At 40.0% G+C, this 23,537-nt stretch overlaps 1 protein-coding gene across 2 annotated transcripts; it reads right to left on the reverse strand.

Annotated features, from left to right (window-relative positions):
* Window positions 1-364: 364 nt before the first annotated feature.
* On the reverse strand, window positions 365-22,897 carry MMUT (methylmalonyl-CoA mutase). 2 transcript variants are annotated; one of them, XM_005239210.4, is made up of 13 exons: window positions 22,782-22,897; window positions 21,906-22,317; window positions 19,434-19,801; window positions 18,573-18,730; window positions 16,960-17,131; window positions 14,442-14,690; window positions 13,045-13,156; window positions 11,607-11,722; window positions 10,826-10,941; window positions 4,806-4,937; window positions 2,410-2,557; window positions 2,131-2,298; window positions 365-783 (listed from the first exon to the last, which is right to left on the reverse strand). In XM_005239210.4, exons 2-13 carry the CDS (start codon window positions 22,282-22,284, stop codon window positions 655-657), a joined length of 2,247 nt encoding a protein of 748 aa, XP_005239267.1. In that variant the 5' UTR covers window positions 22,285-22,317; window positions 22,782-22,897; the 3' UTR covers window positions 365-654. The 2 variants fall into 2 exon arrangements, with proteins under 2 accessions (XP_005239267.1, XP_027644996.1); XM_027789195.2 differs by having other exon boundaries at window positions 22,823-22,888.
* Between the last annotated feature and the right edge of the window lie 640 nt (window positions 22,898-23,537).

Raw genomic sequence — 23,537 nt, forward strand, 5'->3', positions numbered from 1 at the left:
CTGGACAAAACTAAAGAACTAAGTACGGGAGAAGGAGCACTGGAATGAACATTTGAGAACCAGTGAAGTATCTGGGAAGGCAGTGATGTAGAGAGAGTGGAGGGGCTGCTCCTGTATGGGTTACTGCCAGATACAGGATTTGTATCTCATTAAAAAAACCATAAACTTTGAAAAAATATGGTTTGTCTACTTATACGTTTCTAAACACAGTTAAGTCAAATTAATGTTACCATCAAAGTGCTGCTGGATTCAATCACATCTCTGCTGAACTTTAGTGATTTTGCCTAAACACTTTTAGGTCTACGGTGCCTGCCAAAAAATTCCAAAGAAGCTCTCTGCATGCAAAAGAGATCAACCAAAGAGCTGGAACAAATACTTTATTTATCAGTATATCTGGAAAAAAGATCCAAACCCACCTACTGAATTCCCTTAATACCCTGAAGTCATAGTTCTAGAGGTAAAATCTTCTTCTGGGTAAATACATAAATAATCCTCAAATAGAACAAGCAGAGAATTTACAACTTTCTTAGAAAGCACAAAACACCAGGCTACAGGGCAGTGGAACCAAAGGGAAGTGGCTGGCCATCCCTTGCTGATGATTACATTCTGTAAGCGGTTAGGGTAAGGCTGGTTGCATCGCGTGACACTTCAGTGTTACATAGATTGCTGCCTCTTCTCCAAGCACTTCTCAATATCATCCAACACCTGGACAGCTGCTTTTGGAATACGAGTCCCTGGACCAAACACGTTGGTAACGCCAGCTTCATACAGGAAGTCATAATCCTGTTCAGGAAGAAATATAAGGTATGCAGTTAATAGTGCAACAGACAGTTGATAATTTATAATTGGTGTGTGCTCTATCCTGACAACGTATATGCTGGGCCTGACAAAGTATATGCAACAAGTCCCAGGGAGAGGCACCACAGCATTAAGGGAAATGGGAAAAATACAGTAGTTGGGAGTTAAAAAAGAAATACTACAAAAACATCCACAGGAAAGGTTTTATTAGTTTAGAATCAGACTAATATCAGATCCTTGGAAAATACTAAAAAGTCAACTGGATGTGACCCTGAATAACCTAACCTAAATTTGATCTGACTTCTAATTTTGAAAAGACTGCTTTACACAAGGGATTGGACCAGGTGACTGCCAGTGGTCTCCTGCAATCAAAGTTACTCTAATTTCATGACTGTCCTGAAATTTCAAAAAGACCAAGGAAGCAGTTACATATTCTCTCTTACTTCTACATAGGATATATTGCACCTGTCTTAACCACAGGTTAGCAACATCTCATTGAGAGATACTGGACAGAACACAATTTGTCTCCTAGAAAAATACTATGAGTTTTGTTTGTTGAATTTAAAAGTCTGTCATTCCTTAACTCTTACTTAATTGGCTAGAAAAGGAAGAAGTCTGGGAAAAGGGAGTAACAGGAGATTTATACACAAGATCAGTTTGGATCTCTCTAGGCAGAAGATGACCCTAGAGGTGATACAGCCAGGCAAACTGTGGATGGATGAGCTAAGGAAAATTTTAAGACAAAAGCACAGATCTGGAAGGATTCTTTTTGCACTTCCTGCAAGGGAATCCAACAAACTGTCCAACGGTTTAGGAGAAAGCAGAGGGAATGAGAGGCAGCACTGAGGCCTGATGGTGGGAAACATGACGAGAGCATAAACAGGGCATGATATGTGTAGCCTATAGGTGATCTGACCTGCCATCTGTCTTCGTCACTAGCTGTGGCTCCTCCAAACTGTTGCCAGAAGTCATAAAGTCTCTTGAGACAGGAGCTAGCCTTTATCAGTGACATGCAAGGTACTGATTATCGGAAACCACAGAGGGCAAGGAACGTTTCCATGGGGCTAATCTTTTCACAACACAACTTAATATTCATTCCACCCAACAAACGCTGTACATTAAACCAGGACACAGTGTATAGAAAAGCAGACCAATGAGACCTGACAGCACCCTGCAACCACACAGATCTGTGCTGACCCTGGTGATGGTACACAGCAGCCTTCAGCACTGTAAATCCCCTCTGACATTAACAGAATATAGGAAATTGCTAAAACCAGCACAGACAGAAATAAAGGAGTCTCTTAGTCTTGACAGGAAGGATTTGACCTGTACCTGAGGTGGGATGACACCTCCACATATGACAAGAATGTCTGGCCGGCCAAGGGCATTGAGTTCCTTGATGAGTTCAGGCACAAGAGTTTTATGACCTGCTGCAAGCGTGCTCACACCAACACAGTGCACATCTGCATCAACCGCCTGCTGGGCCACTTCTCGAGGTGTCTACAAGGAAAGAGGATTACATGACACAGAAGAGCCCCAGCCTGCTTGCTGAACAAGAGAGGGAGAATTGCTGCATTTGAAATACATTGGACACCGCTCAGTCAGTCATACCTGGAAGAGGGGACCTATGTCCACATCAAAGCCAATGTCTGCAAATCCTGTAGCAATAACTTTAGCTCCTCTGTCATGGCCATCTTGACCCATTTTTGCAACAAGTATACGAGGCCTGCGCCCCTCACAATCCATGAACTTGTTAACTCTGATGGAAAACACATATTGTATCATTGTAAGTCACTGAGAATCATTACAAGTATTTCCACAAATAAAAAAAGCACCGGCTGCAACTGTAGCATAATTTCTATACATCAAATGAAAAGATCTAAGTCATGATTTGTCTACATAGTCTGCATACAATGTTAATATTCATGTTATATGATTACTAACTGATTTCTTGTATTTACTCAGCAATATAATGTTCTTTTTTAAAGAAAATCACTCCACTACTTACCTGCTTTTTAATGGACAAAATACTGAATTCTCTGAGAGATTAATGAGCTGAATTACAACTAACATAATTTTTAGATTTTAAGAATAATTATAAGCACTTACTTCAGAAGTACTTGCATGCCACACAGGCTACAGAGGTCGATCCTAGACATCATACTGCGCATCACAATTCAATTGGGCACAAGTCTGTCCAGAAAAAACTACCATATCCCCCATTCTATGCACTCGTCCCACTGCTTCCGTTTTTCTGCTTAGTGGCAGTTCATATTTGTTGTATTAATGTCACTGTGTAACCACAGCCTCAGACAGTAATCTCTCATCTGACTGTTCATTATCCACATATTGCCAGTATGTCTTTGAGTGGGACACTAAGACTACCACTTCTCAGGAATGAAAGGGGTTGTTTTGTTTTGTTCTTTCTGTTTTTTTAAAATATTGCACTGTTCTGAGCGTTCTGTTAACGATGGAGTTGTATGGATTTGGTGCGCCTTGAAACCATATGCTGACCTGGCTGGGATGATCACTGCATGAATCCAGCAGCTTAGTTTGGGGAAAAGAGTGACTCTAGATTAAAGTGTCTATCAGCACAGATTTGAACAGCCTCGGGAGATGATTCCAGGACACAAATATGCATCATGTAAGAGGGTAAAAGTAAGAACTCAGGCAGCTTAAAAAAGAATTATGTGAAGACAGCCTGAAGGAGCAGACAGACAAAGCTTCTGCTTGAGGATGCACAGGAGTTGGGCCTGCCTTCTCTACTCCCAAGGACTGTTGAGAATATCAGTGAAGTAGGTATCTGAATTGGTTTGTGGTATCTTTAAATCCTTCTCTCTGTTTTGTGTTCTGTTTCCATATTCTTGTTTTCTTACTTCCCCTGCCACAGACTCCCTCCCAAAAAGAACAGCTCTAGGTGCTCCGAGCCTGCCAGGCTAAGACCACCTGAGTCACTGCAGTTCAGGGCTTGGCTTACTGTGGGGCAAGTGTGAAATCACACTTCTGAAGGCCTGTGCAAAGGTGACATATAGTAAATCCAGTTTTGTTACCATATTTATGTCCAAGGTCGTATGTACCAGTTAGTAAAGGCATGTATGTAAAAAAGGGAGCTACACCTCAATTCACAAGGAATCAGTTCCGTTTCATGTAAATGCATAATTACAAATACTTAAATTTAAAATAAATATTTTAAATAAAAAAACCATGGTGACATCCCCCAGCACAACTACTTTCAGGTCAAGCTAAACACCATTGTGAAGCCATCAAGTAATTCCCTTTCAAGAGAGCTGTAACTCTTTAATGTTTAAGTCCCAACACAGCAGGGACTTTCGAGCATCAATTCATATTACATCACCACCCACTGCACCAATTCAGTCTCTTTACCCAAGAGGACAGCAGCAAAAGCAGAAGCTGACAAAAGGCACAAACAGGCAAATGTTTTCACACATACTACCACTTTCTGATGTTTTCTCCCTCGTGATATGAGTAAGACCCATAGACTAGAAGCTGTATGTGGTTATCTATACAGATTTTAGCCTTACAATTTTAGGAACAGTAAGAGTGAAGTTGCAGGAACAACTTATGGGCAGATCAAACCTGGGTTTTGTAACTATAAACTGCTGGCATTATTTCAGAGATTACTATTACAGAGTCTTCAAAAGAAGCAATCCAACGTATGCAGGTTTCAGGCAATGTTTCTCAGCTTCTTAATCCTATGGCTACATAGCCTATTTGAATAAAATCCTCAAATCATATCAACACCTCAGTGGATCTTGTTTGCAAGCAAATACAAGTTCAGTTAAGTTTTGACTACTCTCTTGCTGCTCTTATTTCTTCTCATTCTGCTTCCTTGCTTACAGGCATGAGAGTGCCTGTGCAGGTCATTGTTTTGTTCTGGGGATGTCATTCAGGTTTCGGAGATGCTTTTTTAGGGCACAGCGAGCAGCACGTGAATCTCATGGATAAAACGTAAGACTGTGTTTGGCTACCTGGGAAGCTATTCTCACCTATTGATAGCATGTAGAATTTCATCACTCTCTCCAAACTCCTGGCGATAAGCTCCGCTCACCATTCGGTCACTGGCTTTATGCTCCCCAAACACCTTCTTCATTGCATCTGTTATTTCTCCAACAGTGCACCTAAGAAACAGGAACAAAGCAGGAGGATCATATGAAAACAGAATACAGGAACCACTGGCAGTGGCCCAACTATTTGCCTTGCTGCAGGACAAATTCATTTACACTCATTTCCCCTTTGGTGCTACAACTCTGAACATCTGACTCACTGTACTGTCATCCACTACTAGAACATGCAAGAGTATTTTTAACAAAATACTTTTTGCTGATGTGAGAAGTGATTTTACAAGTGACAAGCCAATGGGGACCACTGAACAGCAAAATATTTCAGAAAATGAAATCAAATTTTCTCAACTGGGATTTTTTTTGGGCTCAGACTGCAAGATCTTGCATTTGGACTCAAAATGCAGAATAAATCAAGAGGGGGGAAAAAAAGGAAGAATACAGAGAAAAGACTGAAGCCTAACTTTTTAACTGGAATTTGTTTGCCTTTCCCTTGATGTTCATATTTTAGTGTTTATTCTTCTTCTCCTCTACTCCTGACATAGCTCCTTTATTCACTGAGATGCAGAAGAAACTGCAAAATCCATTTACATGCAAGTTACAAGCTTTGTTGGCTACTGGAGACACTGTGCATGTTCAAAATAATACACATTTTACTGCTGTAGCACAAGGGCTAGAAGCAAACTAGGCTGTGCTGCCTTCTTATACAAACATCAGAAGTAACCGCTTCTGTTTAAAAGCATTTGAAAATTTCACGTTTCATGGAGCCCACCTTTCTGTGTAAAATCTATAATGTAGATTGTACCAAAAAACCCAATGCTGTTCTCTAATTACAGCTGAGCCCACAACCACATACCTGATGAAAGGAACCTACTTAGAAGGGAAACCCAACTCATCTGTGGAGAAAGCAGTTCAGCTAGCAGCTCCATCACAGCAAGCTTCTTACTTCTGATACGAAATTAACTGGGATTTGGTACTGTGTAATGATTTTGAAGGTATGCTACTGAGCTCTTGATGAAATCTTTGATCAAAAATATTTTGATTAAAATAGTTTATACTTGAATAGGAAAAGACTAAAGGATTTGTGTATATTAAGAAACAAATATAACTTGCTGCAAACTTTGTCAAAGAAAAAAGTAAAATGCTACTCTTAAAAACACTTTAGAAGTATGCTCACAAATACAGAGACCAAACCCCACCCATTCAGCTACTGCTAAGCACATTTCAAACCCCTGGAATTCATATTTTCTCCTGCCATATTGCATTTATGCTCAAAGGATGTTTGGGCAAGATGCAACTTCTTCTCCACGTGCTTTTAGAACAGGATGGGCAGATGAGTTATACTCGGTTTTCTTTCTGCTGTCTGCAGTTTCAGTAGCTATTATCTGATTCCTACCTCAAGCAAGCTGCCATGTATCCAATGTAACAGCAGATGGATTTCTGCTGTATTAATTGATTTCATCAATACATTGCAAAGAGAGATTTTACTTCCTCTGACTCCCTAGCCAATCTGCCCTTTTGCTAGCTGATGCTTTTTATACTCAGCAAACTCAGCCACGGTTATAATTTCTAACTATGTTAACGTAAAACGGTAGAAATCCTATCTTGAGCATCAAGGTCTGTGCAACGCGTAGGCCTGAAGCCGGCCTCTTATTTCTAGGTATCACTCTTCACAGCTGGCCTGCTTTGTCTAGAAGCCAGTATCACACTGGAACACACATTACCAAGGCCTGGAAAGACAGGACAAGGGGCAATGGTTTTAAACTAAAAGAGGGTATATTTAGATTAGATGGTCCCTTCCAACCCAAACCATTCTGCAGTTCTGTAATTTTTAACTTGCATCATTGACACAGTCTTGGCCACTTTTTGTCACCTCCCTGCCCCCAGCTCTCTGGAACTTTAAAAATTAAGTTCTCTGCTTTTATCCATTTTCTTCTTCAGTGCACTGAAGAGTTCATATCTGGATTTATGACGATCACAGTCTAGGAAAGCAGCTAACGCAAAGTAATACCAAATTTATAGTATCTGTACGGCTATGTGTGAATGTGACTTAGTCTTGGTACTCTCTTTGAACTTATTTATTAACAGTGATTTTAAAAAGCATTAGTTACAAAGCAACCTGTCCATGATTGCCTCAGAACCCAATGACATTGCTATACAATGCAATATACTTCATTTTTATAGCACCTGTAGGATCTCAGAAAGCTTACCAAGCACTACTGGAGTTCCAATAGTTCTCAGACCTTACTCTCTTGTATCATCAGGTTTTGTTTTTCAGGGCATTTAAATTATCTTATTAATATTACTGCTCTCCGATATTAATAACAAAAAATTTAAAAGTAAACTGCATAAGTGCTAGATTAAGTGACTTCCCCAAGGTGAAAAAGCAAGTTTGCAGCAGACTTAAAAATACTATCTGTAAATACTGACTCCCTCCTAGAGTGCTAGACATCACAGATTGCAGCCTGACAGAGATACATCCCCTGCATAAACACTGACAACTCACTCCTGTGTAAACATTAGCAGTTTGGTGAGGGCTTACAGTGGCATAATGCATCTTTTCTTCTAGAGAAAACTGTAAGCTTAGATAAATCTTACTCCTTCTCTTTTGCAAAAGCAGCATGTTAGTATAACCTCAGTATTAAAGCAGAGCACGTGTAGATATAGCTGTGTTCCTACCATGTAGAAGTGTTAATGAAAGTTTCATGTAACAAGTGAAAAATAAATGGTTTGGACCATCCGTTTAATTGAATTATAATCTGGAGACTGGGATGAATTTTTTTGTGTGTACTGCATGAAAGATGAAATACTGTTCTTTCTTCTGTAAATACTGCTTCTGAAATCCTTGCAGAGTATTTTGAAAATTCCACCCCAAGTCTCTGCAACCCTTTAAATCTAAAGTTCCTAAGTAAGAATAGGAGTTTTGATTTCAAAGTACTCATGAATGCTAGAACAGAACAGAACATTTTCAATTGGAAGGAACCTGCAACAATCATCTGCTCCAACTGCCTGACCACTTCAGGGCTGACCAAAAGTTAAAGCATGTTGTTAAGGGCCTTGTCCAAATGCCTCTTAAACACTGACAGGCTTGGGGCATTGACCACCTCAGTAGGGAGCCTGTTCCAGTGTTCATCACCCTCTTTGTAAAGAAATGCTTCCTAATATCCTTCCCTGGTGCAGGTCTGAACCATTCCCATGTGTCCTATCACTAGAAATCAAGAAGAGCTCAGCACCTCCCTCTCCACATCCCCTCCTCAGGAAGCTGTACAGAGCAATGAGGTTGCCCTCAGCCTCCTCTTCTCCAAACTAAACAAGCCCAAAGTCCTCAGCCGCTCCTCACAGGACATTCCTTCCAGCCCTTTCACCAGTTTTATTGCCCTCCTCTGGATGCATTCAAGAACATTCACATCCTTCTTCAATTGCAGGGCCCAGAACTGCACGCAGTATGCAAGGTGATGCTGCACCAGTGCTGTGCAGAATGGGATAATCCCCTCTTTGGAGCAGCTGGTGATGGTGTTTGATGCACCCCAGGGTGCGGTTTGCCCTCTTGGCCCCCACGACACACCGCTGACTCCTACTGAGCCTCCTGTCCCAGCACCCCCAGATCCCTTTCTGCAGGGCTGCTCTCCAGCTACGCTTTCACAGCACCCTTTGCTTACAATTTTGTAAATGTAATTTACAACCTAATCTGTGGTTTTAAGTAAACTTAAAACTTTGAAGTGGAGACTAAAAGATAGCTACAATTCTCTGTTTTGTGTTTTATCAGTCCATAGCCCTTACAAAGCATCTGGTGGCAAAGGCAGTATGTTTGTATGCAAACTGTGGTCTGCGTCTTCTGAACTTCTGCACCGCTCAGAATTACTGCTGCCTAACTGCTACATCAGAGCTCTCAGGTGCTCAGATTCCCCGTGCTTCCCCAACAGTAGGTTATTTCCAAACAAGAGAAACTTGGTTCTTGGCTAAGCTTCTGGGCAATTCGACAAGGTCAATGGGATGAAAGACAACCACAGCTGTGCCAGCCAGAGAGGATGTTGTTCCTTTCAGTGTGTCTGATCAGGGACAGGATCTATCTCCTTGAGCAATTTGTGCTGTGACTCTCTCCCAGTGGTTCACAACCAGCTGTAGAACCTATGCTGCACAAACACAAGTTTGAAGAAAGACATTCAATGACCACAATGTGCCTGTTAGGACTGTCACCTTCTGTCTGTTCAGTCTCAACGCTACTGGTGATGCACCTCTGCATTTCACCAGTAATAAGAAGCAGCAGTGTGTAATCAGGTGACAAAGCACCATGAGGACACAGACTGGGCAGACAAAGAAGCAGTGCCAAACGCTACATTGCACTTGTGCCTTCCTCTTCTATTACCAATAGCTGGCACAGCAGGAACTGCAAGTCTAGAGAGGAACAGAAAAACAGCACCACAGGTGAGGTAGATGAGAAAGAACTTAGCATAATCTTCTTACAGCCCTAACTACACCCATTTTCCTGTAATGTGTCTTCTCATGAGACGTGAGGTACAGAAGGGAGGCAGTACTGCTCCCATTCCCTGTCACCTTTGGCCTGCCTTATTATTACTTCAGTTACAAGAATAAATCTCCACATGTAGTCCATGGAGTCTTTTCCATAGTTCAACGCTGAAAATTCTGTGCTACTCCTTTTATTTCAATTGGATTACATTACTTGTCTTCCTGACTAAACCCCATCATTTTCCATTCAGCAGGAGACAGGCATCTGTCACCAACATGCTGGTGATACTGGCTTACTTGTCTACTACTTGTGAGGATGAACGTGCTTACTGGAAAAGCTTTTCCCATGTTGCCCCTAACAGAAGGTCTGCCCATAAATGTTTGCAAAGCTCATAATCCTCCTTCAAACACTCTGTATCAGGTGCCATGACAACTACTTTCTGTGATCATGTCCCATGTACAGGTTTGGGGCAAAGGTAAGTTCTGTGTTTGCCACTTAGGAAGTGGATCTGCAGTCCATTAATGCTTTTACAAATAATAAAAACAAGGTCACCAAGGAGAGAAACTAGCAGTTAGCTGGTCGGTTTTGGCACAGAAGACATGAATCCCTGGTAAATCCAACACTACCCTCCTGTGACCTTTACAGTTCAAAGACAGGTGTAGACATGCTGCTGGAGAATAGTGACAAGCTCTTTGTGGAGAAAATGTATTCAAAATACAGCTGTTAAGTGTTCAAGGAAAGGGAAAAAAGGAATTTGAGACATAACACTAAAAATAGAAGAGCACCCCTATAAGGAGTGAATTTGGTTTGCTCATTTTGAGGGCATATATTAATTAAGGAACAGACACATAGGATCTATTCTAAAGACTGACACTTACTTTGAAGTGGGAATGAAAACAGTCTTAAAAGCACCTTAGGTGAAAAAAGTAAATATTCCACTGGACTCTAAAGGATGCCTCACTGCTCTACTCAAGAGCATCTTTTACATCTTCGCCTGACTAACCAAACTTATTTCTCCTTCAATCAAAAAATGTTTTCACACCAACCTGTGGTGCAAGGAAGGATGAAGCAACAGACCATGATAAGACTGTGAATATCCATTTTCACATTTCAGATATTTCTAAAGCTCCCTGACCTATGAAACAGCAGGGTGACAGAGAAACCTAGTTACATCCTGAAACTCGTAAGAATCCAACTTGTAAACAACAAAATGTGTACGAACAACAATTTCATATGAAATTCCTTGTATCTGTATTGTTCTTTGTGAGAAATTAAAGCATAGCCTTAAAAGACTGTAAAATGTAATAGTCTATCTTACAATGTCGAGCTTCAGCCATCTTTTACTTCCACTTCTGAGGACAAAACACAAAGCATCTCAAGATGCCAACCTCACTGACACCATACCCAAGAACAGTTAAAAGGTGAAAATAAACCATCGATTTTTAAGCAGCAGTTAGGCATTCACCCTCACCCCCAATACCTTGAACGTGCTGCTTCCACTGCAAGTGCGAGCAAATTGCCTTCCCCAGTAGCAGCACACTGTGTTAGAGCAGCAAGACATTGCTGGGCTGCTGCTTGATCTCTACTAGCCTTCACCTAAAGTGGAGGAGAAAAATATTAACACAAACTACAAAGTGAACTGGGAAGTCAAGTGCATAACATTTTCTGATTTCAAATACTAATTCTAGAGGCAAGGAATTGTCAATGGTCAATATAGGCTATATATTTCCACAAGATTAGAAGTAAAAAGGCGTTTCAGACCTTAAAACATTTGTATAAGCCCATAAAATAACTCTAAAACTATTTTATCTACGTTTTTACTAATTATGAAAGTAGACGTTGATTTCTGGTTCCACAATCCTGCTCCTTAACCACACTTGACAAGCTGCATGGAATAGTCTGAGTGATTAAGTAATGTTACATAATTTTAGAGCAAAACATCACATAGCTATTTGCTATCTTATTTTCAGACAAGGTAAAGCTCTCAATATTGAAAGGCTAGACATATATACATGAGACTATCTGAAGTACAATGATTAAAACTAAATGAACGTAACAAAAGCATTTTTGTTTGGGTTCTAATACTGTGTTTCCTGGGATTTTCCATCAGCCTCCATTGAAGCTCAACAGAAAACTATCTTCTCCACTGAAGATGAGAGTGGATTCTCAGAAATGTGAGGGTCAACTTTCTGGCAAGCTACTTTTACTCAAGTTCTACCTGCAATTACAAGAACTTTCATTTTTAAGAAGGTAGTTCCCACCTTATTAATCTTCTCGATCTGCTTGCTACGAACTGAAGTATTATCAATAGCCAGAACTTCCACTGTCTCCTCTTTTTCTAGCTGATGCTTGTTTACTCCAACAATTACTTCAGACCCTATTTCCAGCAGAAACACCAGAAACTCAGAATACATTTGCAAACTACTGTGAAAAGACACAATATTAACAGGACAAGAAAATTTTTGAGCATTATAATGCAGTGCTTTGCTTTATGACTAAAAAAATTTCAAATACTTAAAATTTGTTGTTATAGGAAAGACTTCAGTCTGTATTTTCCATATTGCACGATGAGATGATCAGATGCATGAACATTCAACTCAGTGAATAATGAGCCAGAAAAAAGATTTTGAATAGAATGATATTTATCTTACAAACTGATTTAATAATGATCACTAATATACATTAGCTATTTTTCTCTTTTTAAGCTTACAAAACTGAATCTTACAGAATTAAGCAGAAGTGCTGGTCTCCTGCACTGCTCTGCTTTTACTTTCCTGATTTAGCACATAAATAAGAAAGTGAAGCTCCTACCTAAAACTACTCTATGTGAATAAAAATTAATTTATCATGTCAGAAAACTGTATTTTAGCTTTCAACCAGCATGGACTAAACAACCATTTTTATTTGCAGTGCCTAATAACATTACTACACTCTTCAAAGCAACATGAAGTAATTTACCTTGGGACAGAAAATACAGAACTTTATTGATTATGCCTTATTGATCTTAATTAAAGACCTGCTTCAAATTTATTCTCCAAACAAACAAATCCATATAATTTCTTTCATGTTTGAGTTATCCCTAGTTTCCCTAGTCCCAGTGGCGGACTACTACTGGAACGCAGACTACAAAAAGCAGAATAGAGCTATAAGCACCCATATCTTCACATATACCTACTGTATGTCTACCTATACATATACATATATATCACAAAGAAAGAGCTGCATCATCCTCTAATCTGAGTTGACTGCATTTTTTCTAGTCTTCAGCAAAAACAGGCAGTTCTGAAATAACACCAGGAATTTGACCAGATACATTCAACATCACCATCTGCTGGTCGTCATGCTTGTAAATTCAGGAACTGCAGTTGAAAGATATGATCACAAATTAAGCAATTAACTACTGAAGGCCCCAAATACTCCTTCAAAATTGTGTTTCTAGTGCTTTGTCTAATCTAGACTTAAAATATGCCAAGCAAGACTGTTTTCATACTGGTCCTGTATTTCATATGCACTGATATCTCTTTTCAGAAGCTTTCACTGACAGAAAACTGTCACTGACAGATAAAATACCATTTTATCACTCACAATCTGCTACTCCTAAACTAAGAAGAAAAGAAACAAGGAAAATGTGTATAAGAATCCTTTATACAAAGGTATTCTACCAGCAGTTTTCCCTTCTTTCATCTCCCTGCTCCCTACCAGAGTCAATCCTGGCTTGTCTTCGGGCTGCACACTCTTCAATACGAAGTTTGGGAATCCCCTCAGCAACAGCTTTGGCCATTCCACCCATGTCTTCTATCTCCTCAATAAGCTGAGAAATGAAAAGGATTGAGAAAGTAAGTAGTAGCAAGGTTCACAAAACGAGCTTTGCATTTGTACCACCATCCTAATTTTTATTATACCTATATACACAGCCCTGTGCTCTGAAAGTGTCTTCCTATCTCTATGTCTCTGACTACAGGTTTTGATATAAATTAAAGGACATCTCAAACAAAAGAGCATTTTTATTACCAAAATTCCATAAATTCACTAACAGGACACAGCATATTGTTCAATCATAACACCCATGGCTGAAAAGGCTTAGAATTTGAGATCTTGACTCTGCATGGACTTCTGCCTGCCAAGCAGCCCTTATGGTTACATGTATCCAAACACATACAAACTGAAAAAAACCCAGGGTCAGTTCTTTGATCCTGAAGACAAGTGGCATGGCAGTTCAGCTCTCACACAGCAGAAGACTATTCAGCGCCAAAACACGGTGACCACATCCAAACTGCCTACTGGAAATGACCATCAGACATGCCTGGCACTGCCTAAAGTATCCTAGTCGATAACGACCTAAAAAACACACCGGACAATGTGCTAAGTGCCTGCACAGTGCCAGGCTAGTGTTTGGGCCTGTAGCAGCTTATTAATTTGGGACTTTGCAATTATGTGCTCAAAAGGAGAATCAGTGGGTTTAGCTGTAGACTAGACATGCAGGTGTATACCTTTATGCAGGATTGCCACCAGCAAGACTACTCCTGCACAGTACTTTTCATACGCAAGTAATGACTGGCAGCAAAAATATTATTTAAAAAAATATTCTGATCCAACAGAAAAATTCCTCCTGAATTCTGCGTAATATTCAAGTACGGCCAGAGAATCCCCTGCACGCTTGGCTATAAAACCTTGTTTTTAGTAACACCTAGTTTTAAACTCTCAAGCAGATCACCACAAGCATGAGTAAGCATGTAACTAAGTAGGTTGGTTTGATGACTCCTTCTGTTGAACCCTTTTTTTACTTGTGTATAAAACAGTTCCCAGCAAACTGGGAGTCTTCAGCGTGCAAGGGACTTTGCAGGGTTTGATTATTTGTTCCACACTGGGATACTTCCCTTTTGAATGTAGTCTGCTAGAAGGCTGAAGTCTTTCTTTCTCTAAATATACACTGCGTTATTGTAAAGTTAATTTACAAAAACATCACTGAAGCGTAAGTGTAAAATAAGTCGCTCTTTAGAAGTTACCAACATAGCAAACAGTCCCTAAAAAGACATCCCTCAAAACTCCTACACCTATAATTTTCTCACAGAACATAAAAGATTATGCAAACGGACCTTTAAAGCAGCTTCATAGACATCATTGGTGAGGCACTCCATGAGGTAAGAACCCCCCCAGGGGTCTGCCACTTTAGGAATACCTGACTCCTCTTGAATTATTATCTGTGTGTTCCGAGCAATGCGAGCACTCTTCACTGTAGGCAAACCCAAGGCTTCATCAAATGAATTTGTATGCAAAGACTGTGTACCTCCAAACACAGCAGCCATTGCTTCAATTGTAGTACGGATAACATTGTTAAACGGGTCCTGGAAGGAAAAAGAGAGCTCTGAAGCCCAGCAGTTCTGCCACTGGGTGGGGGCAATTAGTTACACTCATATTGCTGCCACGAAACAAATGCAAGATTCCCCCATTAAAACACTGTAATCATAACAAAAGCTGAAAACGTACAGTCAATAACAAGCATACAATCAAACTGATGTATCACTTATCAGATCTCGTACAAAGAGATTAATCCATAAAGAAAGCCAAAATTATCAGTGTTTGAGTAAACTGGTCACGATAACAAAGCAAAGCCTAACTTGTATTTAGTGGTGTTTCAAATAACTTAATGAATCCAGGTTGGAGAGGATGGAACAAGTAGTCCCAATGTCCTCCATCTTCAGATTCCAGAATTCTTGGAGCAGTGAATAACACAACTGTCAGACAGGTTACTAGTCAAGCTCCATTTTGGAACTAAATGTGCTTAGTATTTTCACTGACGACCGCATTACATAAAGATAGGAATTAAAGATGAATTTGCTGGTGCTATAGAATGGAAAGATACCTATGGGAGAACTGGGATATTAACCAAAACAAATGGATAATCTGGAGTACAAGGTATAGAAATACAGTCAGCATTACAAAACATAATCTCAGCCTTTAGGTCAAATTTTTTATCTGCTTTTTTCATCTAGACAGTTGAGTTGTATACATGTGCGTCTACAGTCAAAAGAGGTGTCATCATGATCTCCAGGAGATGACATGCTCTGAGATGGAGTGAATAATCGCCCGCTGCAGCTGCCTTCTTATTTAATGTGATTACTGAGGGAATTTAATGGTAGCTCAAATCTATACCTAATTCTTGACAAGCCTAGATGGGATGAAATGCACCCAAAATAATGAAGAGCTACCAGTGCAACAGGACCTTGAAGAAGGCAAATAAAACATGAGATCTGTGCAAACTACATTATCTTCCATAAAGAAATGGAATTAATATCATTGTTATACAAGGACATGGTAATTCTACCTATACTGGAGTCTATTTCTTGTTTAAGTATTCCATTTAAAGAATTACAGAAAAGTGCGATTTGGATGAGCAAGAATGTAAAACTTAACTTGTGAGTGGATACCTATCTAAAGGTAGGCCAAAGGAAAATATATTTGCCCTCTGAAACCTGTAAGGAATAAACACTGGGCACTGAGGAGCTATATTAAGATAAACAATGTTTAGACAGGAAAAAAGGGTTATGATCCAGACAGAAATATATCTACACTGGACACTGGAAAACAGTTGAAGGTATTTTTGGTAGTATTACTATTTTTGCACTCATACAATTGGAGGACCCACAAAGGCCACTGTTCAGAAAATTCCGCTGTTTTAGTTTTACTGTGCTCCTGTAATGTAAGTAAACAATAAATTTACTTTGAAAAAAAAGAATAAAACCCAGGCACACAAGTCAAATGATGATGGTTGCAATCACAACCTAAGACCCACCCATATCGCATGCCTTTGGGAAGCAGGCCTTGGAATAAAAGCTGGAACCCAGCTCTGACCTCACTTGGGAAATTATATGCAGTCCAATGATGCATTTGTTTGTCGTAACTCAACAGGAAGAGCAGACAATGCACCCAGTTTCAAAAAAGCAGACGAGCTGTAATCATTACTTCACTCTTCAGCGAGAGGGGCATGAATGACTTCCTTGGCAGCTCAAACAAATTCTCCAGCCAGGAATCCCGAGAAAAAGGAGCCTCTACTTCCTCATTCAGCTGCATTTTGAAAGCATAAAACTTACAGGATATATCCAAGAGAGATTCATCCTCTGAGTCCTGAATTAAGATAAGCACCTCTCTGCAGTTCTCTTCTCTACTTAGCAGGTTTGGATCCTACTATCAATTCAGTATCCACTAGACTGGGAGCACATGTGCTAAAAACAATGATTCCAGAATGAAAATGAAGCCAGACAATGAAAAGTTAGGCACTGAGACTGCCTACCATCACACTGGAATCCTTTTGTGAATACAGTCTCAAGCCTTTGGTTTGTGCCCTTTTACCTGAATGCTACAGGGTAGTCCCAAATCCTGAATTATTTTGCAAACCAGCATTTTGGGAAACAATGCTTCTGGCACTCAACACAACTTTTTGTAGTATGTAAGAAAAAAGATGTATCTGATGCTAGTGTGTGCATTTCTCAGACTAAGACAAGTGGTCTCCTTGAGAAAGGTACATCTTTATGAATAAAACCAGCAGTCTCCTTTAAGATGGACACCATGAGAATGTATTTACATGAGGAAGTTGATGAGAATCCAATTTCTAACCTGCTCAGTGAGTGACCAGCCTGAGGTCTGACAATGAGCTCTCAGCAGAAGAGATTTGGGATTCTTGGGCTTAAACATTTTCTCTATCAGGTGAGCCCACAGCCGCCTCCCAGCTCTCAGTTTGGCTATTTCCATATAGAAGTTCATACCAATTCCCCAGAAGAAGGAGAGCCTGCAGTAAAAGCATGTGAAAAGGATAAAACATTAAACCACTCTAATAACTTTGTTTCACTAAAGGAGAAGTCCTACAGCAAGGGCTCTGATTAATTTAATTTTACAGATATAACCCAGACATAAGATGAAGGGAATGTTCCTGGACGCCGATGCTAGTTGCTAAGAACGATACACACTTATGCCAATAAACTGAATTAGCCTCCAAACAAGGTGACTACAGGCAAACTGCCAATGACAGTGGTCCCTGGAACTGCTAAATTGTCCCCAGGGACTGTTTTGGGAGAGTTCTAGGTCAAACAGTGTTCCAGCAAGTCACTAATACAAACAGTGACGCTCTAGTACCAGGGAATGCTCCTTGACACAATCTACTAGGGTAGTTATGCTCACAAACTAATTATAATGGGAAGACATTATATATTATAAGCATGCTTTTATCTTTTTCTTGATGATTTTTATCAAAATCCAAATCAAACAGTTCAACATTGGCTAGCATATCAGGGAACAGACTAACTGACCTACTTTTTCCTACTTATAGCTTCTCTGATTTCTAGGTGTAAACATGCATAGTTAAAGCCATCAAAACTCACTAAAGATATACTTTTTTAACAGTGAATTAGCTACTGAAACAATTTGCCACAGGCTCTTACAGATCCTCCATCACTAGAAAGTCTGACAATAAGGCTGTATCTTCTACATGATCCACTTTGATTTTGCAACAGATCTCCTAAACAGGTTCTCCTCAGCTCACTCCTGTAGTTGACTACTGTAGTTTGTAGGAGTCAGTTTCAGCTGACTCCTGTAGTTAGTTTGAATGTGCAACAGGCTACATGAACTCTGCCTTTTGGGTTTTTTAAACTCATGGTATAGTTAGGGAATCTGTAAATCAACTAGACAACTGAAACTGTGATTCTGCTTAGTTTGGCAGTAACTTATAAAAATACAGTATTCTGCTTAAAATTAAATTATTTCTTTTAGGAAACTCACAACTGTAAATTGAACTACCTGAACTTCCCCTTGTTAAGCATTTTCCCCAAATATTTCAAAATAATACTAATGCAAAAAGTTCAGTAACACTACAGCATAAAAGAACTGCCAGAGCTCTTGCTGCATTCTGCAGTCCTAAAGCTACAACTGTGTGAGACATAACAGCTTAGAGATCCTCTTTCTGACTCAGAGACCAACTGTCACAACAGACCTTGACAACGTTTGGGCCTGTGCATGAGCTTTACACAGATTATTAGTGCAGATGTAGTCTAAGTGTGTGACGGACCAGATATATTTTCCTACTGCTGAAACTGTGTAACAAACCCAAAACAAATCCCATCTGCAATGTGAGCACTGCCAATATTGCTTGCACGTATAAAAATACTGAATTTGGTATTAAATTCCAGAGGTTTTACCAAAAGTGACTTTCATACTTACAAATTTCTTTAGCTCACCTTGGTGCAAATTCATCAATAGTAAGGCCGGCTTTAAGTCCAGTTCTGCAGTACTCCAAGCCATCGGCTATGGTATAAGCTAATTCCAGAATGGCGTCGGCTCCTGCCTCTTGCATGTGATACCCGCTGATTGAAATGGAATTAAATTTTGGCATGTACTGTAAAAATAAAAGACAACACGGTATGACAACAGAAGGGAGAGTCAGATAATTGTTCTATCAACATTCACAAATAATTCGTTCTTTGCAGCTTGTGAATACAACTTGTCTCTATTAAGTGGTGTTTGCAGATGTTTACTTCACATCCTTTTACTTTTTCGCATTATTCATTGTGCTTAAAAGTATCACCAACCATGGTAAACACCTTTTTCAATTACAGGCTGCGTGCTACCTCTCCAATGAAAATGCAACTAATGAAACAACTGGTAGTACTGAACTTCCAGTCATCCATTAAGGACTTCACTCCTTCTGTTACCTCTTTCTCATGCTTAATTTTGCAGCAGAAGTCCTGCAAGATTTCTTACCTCTTTGCTCCTGCGTACAGCTGTATAATGCTTCTTAACTACGCGGCTTGTTACTTTCTACACAAAAACCAGCCTGTCTGTTCCTCATCTCCAAGCTTCCTGCCATCCCTTCAGGCTTAAGCTCATCTTAATCTGACTTTGACTTGGATTGACTTAAAAATCTCAAAATTTATGCTGTAAGTGATTTGGGATCTTAACTTTTCCTCCCAGCCCTTTCCACAACCACATCATTCTTCACTATGACAGGTTTTCCTGTCTTCTGCTTTGCTCTCCAGAGTGCCTCATAAATAGTTCACTAGATGTAATAACAGAAGTAAATACATTTAAACAATGAATACCTTTGAGGTGTATTGGAAGATGTCAGCAATAATACGCATTGACGGTTCTGGGGGGAAAATGTATGTATTTCGGACCATGAACTCCTTCAAGATGTCATTTTGGATTGTCCCTGTCAGCTTGGCCTGAGGCACTCCCTGTTCTTCTCCAGTTACAATGAATGTTGCCAACACTGGAATGACTGCCCCATTCATTGTCATAGAAACTGACATTTTCTCTAAAGGAATTCCATCAAAAAGGATTTTGGTGTCTTCCACTGTATCAATGGCAACTCCAGCCATTCCAACATCTCCTCGAACTCGTGGATTGTCTGAATCATAACCACGGTGGGTGGCTAAATCAAAAGCAACAGATAATCCCTGCTGGCCAGCTAAATGAAAAAGGAAAAAAAAAAAAGGGGGGGGGGGGGGGGGGGGGGGAAAGAGAGATATATTTAGAAGTGTGGAACAGACTTACATTGCAACTGGATCTAAAATTTTAAATTTTATTTTACATGACCCAGGCTTGGACAACAAACCAATTTTCGATGTTAAAACACTACTCCCTCCTCAAACTTGTCCAAGGTCATCTAGTCTTAAACTTTAAAGAAAAAGCTTTTAACTGAGAAGAAAAAATATTATAGTCCTTCTAGCTCAGCCACACAATCAGCTTACCATGCTTAACAACTTACCCACAAGTTATAAATGTGCATAGACAGACAGTATCAGGGCTTATATTCAGAAATGCTACTTAGCTTAGTTGGAAACAAAAGTGTGATAAATTATGTCACATTACCTTCTCTTTATCACAAATTAAACACATGCACACAGATTGTTACCCTGGCTGTTATTTATTCATAAGCACTCTGCTTACGAATTTGCTTATGCATTACTAAATCTGCAGTAGGAGAAAATTATCCACATAAAGCAGGGAACGGGACAGTTAGAGCTCTTGGCAGACTTGTATGCTGCAACCCAAAAGCAGCACCTGAAACTCTGCTACCCCCTGGCACTCACCCTGTGACCAGCACTGCTGCTCCTAAGTAACTGTATCTACTGCATTTGCAAATCTTCCTCTCAACATCAGCACAGCTCTTGTCAGACCAGCTATCATCTTTGATTTAAAAAGCTAGGTGTCAGCTCTGAAGCAGAATGACAAAAAATTTTAATTTCTGCCTAGTTTCAAGCAACAGAAAGTTCAGCGATTATGAGAACTGATAATTAATTCTTTTTCAGCATTCCTCTAATTACAGAGAGATTTTAATTGAATTATTAAAAATGCTTTACAAATAACTAGGTCAGATCCAGAATCTATGCTAAATAATTCAGTATTAATACAACCATTACCAACAAGATAAAATTACAGTATCACAATGTCAAACCTCAAATGAAAAATTACTGGCAGCAAACATTCTTGAGTAACTGAGCTGTGCTGTCAGCTAACTGAAATGTTAGCGCTTCTGCCTCAGCAGCAACGATCAGCAGTAAGACAGTGTGTTCAGAACAATCTTTCTATTGAAATGTTTGCCTGCAAACCTCTAATACCCTGTATTTACAATTTCTCAACTTACTGAGAGTTTTATAAATTGAAAGAATCAAGAATACTTGCAAGGCTATGGCAGCAGTTAACATTGCTTCGCATTAGCTAACCATGATACTGCAAGAGCTAAAAATCCCCAAAGAATTCCTTGTCCCCACCCTAAACTGTTATTTTTGACTAGGAGGGACTGTAATGTGGGAAATAAACGTGTCACAGATTTATTTCTCAGAAGACAACTTTCAGTGGTCTGCTGTTTTGACCAGTAAGGTTATAACACAGCTTCAAACAATTGCTAAGAGGTAAGGGTGGTGTGTAACTCTTGAGTGTATCAGTAACAACTTTTTAGCAGTGGTTAATGCTTAACTCAACACTGTATTATGATGACGGTCCAGCTATTAGCTAAATAAAGTGCTGCAAAACACAATACTCCACAGAAATTTTGGGGAAAACCACTCTCAAATAAGGAAAATACCAAAACTTTTAGGAAGCCGGCTTTACTAATACACCATGAATGACACTACTCATACGTATTTATGAGTTCATCTAAAATGTGTAATATGGGATGGAAACCCAAAATGTCAGAATGCACTGACGCCAGAAGTTTAGCTACGTGACAAAGTTCAACTTTTTCTTCCCACTACAATCTTCACTCATGCTCACATAATGAGTATGAAGTGCTCCATGATGCCTGCTAGTTGGACCCTGGGCTGCAGCCAAATTATATCTCTCCAAGTGTTAAGGCAGAATAACTAAAAATAGCATTTAACACATGATGCAAAGGCAGTTTCAGAAATGATCCAGTTTCCCTGTAATAAAAAAATACAATAACACTGGGCAGACCCTATCAGAAAGCAAAACTCACAAGGTAGAATAATAACATTTGCCATATAATTTACCATATGAATATGCTCCATTGCTTTGCAAGGCAATGTTGTTTCCCAAATCAGCTGTCTTACCTTTAATGTTGTCCTTGTAGAACTTATTGCTCTCCTCCACTGTACTGAAGCCAGCATACTGGCGGATAGTCCATGGCCTGTAAGTGTACATAGTAGGGTAGGGTCCTCGAGTGAAAGGCTTCACCCCTGGCAGCTCTTCAGGGAGGTCTTTCGTGTCTCTTTTGGAGTATAAGGGCTTGATGTCAATTCCTTCTGGGGTGTGCCAAATTAAATCCTTTGGATTCTTGCCTTTCAGCTGCTTTTCAGCAAGAGCAGCCCACTCGGGGTGCAGCGGCTGCCCATGCAGCGAACGCCACGCAAGCTGGCAGGCTGGAAGTTGTGCCAGGCATGTGCACTGGTGGGGCCACAGGCGCAGGACAGCATCCTTGGCTCTTAGCATGCCTGTCCCACTGGTTGGCAAGTATGGGATGAACTGAAGAAAATAAAACCATATATTTTGCATTATCATATAAATCCAGCGTGGGAGAAGCAAACACAGAGAGGTGAAGCACTTTGCTAAAGCTGAAACAGCAGAAAGTAAGTGTATTTATTTATTCACTTACTCATTTGTCAGACATCGATCCCCTTGCCTTTCAACCAGACAATGCATAAAACAGAGTTCAGGAAAAACCCCTACATTTTCATCTAGCTAAGGAAAACAACTGGTCTACATCCACCTACAAAATGTGTAACTGATTTCAGTCCCTAAGCAGAATTAATCAGGCACTGGAAAGTCAGTGTCAGGCATGACAATGGTGTTGGAGGAAAATGCCAGATCAGTGCTACTGTAGGCTGTACACCTCAGCTTCGTCCCCTGTATAGCCCCAGACCAGCACTGCAAGTGCGGTCAGTAAATAGATACTAGACAATGAAAGTTTAATATTAGTAAGACTGTACCTGACGGTTCAAAGAAGTTTCTAAGAACAGAAGATCCTAACCTCTAGGAGGCTGAGATGGTGGAGATTGTCTATTGTGATTACTCAGAACTGAGACGTGCAGAACCTGAAGCGATCATCCTTGAAAGAAAAAGTAAAATGGTGAAGTGGTCAAGATATAGAACAACTTGTGAATCCGACTGTCAAGCTAATGACTAATAAAAGACTTGTTTGAAACCAACAGGTTAGGTAATGCTTTGTAGAGACTATAAATGTAGAGCTAAAAATCCTGTAACCTTGTCATTCTCTGCGGAGGTGACCCAACGCTGCTGCACTGATTAAAACTGCAAACCTAGAGTAACCCACAAGAGTTTGAGTCTCTTCTTTTACAAATGGCATGCCTAGCTATTTCCTCACTTTCCCATCTTTCTCATCTATGAATTCCTTCATGTCACAGGGGGACCCTCAACATCAAAGAGCCGCTGCGAAGAAGCAGACTGTCGGAAAACTGCTGACATATCACACGCTATGGAAAAGGCAGGTTAGGCTGGATGGGAATCCGAGATAAACTCGGAAAGAAAGGCAAAAAAGAAAGTGGTATGCAAGAACACAGGGATGATACAAGCTGCAGAGGCTCATCCCACTATGCATGGGATTGATGTGGGGGATTAGCTCTGTAACTCCTGGAAGCTGTGAGCAACTCGGTTTCTGCTCTCCATACTCTATCCCTGCACTTCTCTCCCCACCTAAAACCTTTACAGCTTGGCTCCAGCGTCAG

Source organism: Falco peregrinus, chromosome 7 (assembly GCF_023634155.1).
Source record: "Falco peregrinus isolate bFalPer1 chromosome 7, bFalPer1.pri, whole genome shotgun sequence".
NCBI classification, from domain to species: domain Eukaryota; kingdom Metazoa; phylum Chordata; class Aves; order Falconiformes; family Falconidae; genus Falco; species Falco peregrinus.

Excerpts from the sequence above, each read along its gene's own strand:
- MMUT (XM_005239210.4), bottom strand. The coding sequence starts at position 22,284 with ATGCTAAGAGCCAAGGATGCTGTCCTGCGCCTGTGGCCCCACCAGTGC. Across the intron at positions 18,731-19,433 it reads TCTTCCAATACACCTCAAAG|TACATGCCAAAATTTAATTC; the intron begins GTATTCATTGTT and ends TTATTTTTACAG. Across the intron at positions 2,558-4,805 it reads ATTCTACATGCTATCAATAG|AGTTAACAAGTTCATGGATT; the intron begins GTGAGAATAGCT and ends GTTTTCCATCAG.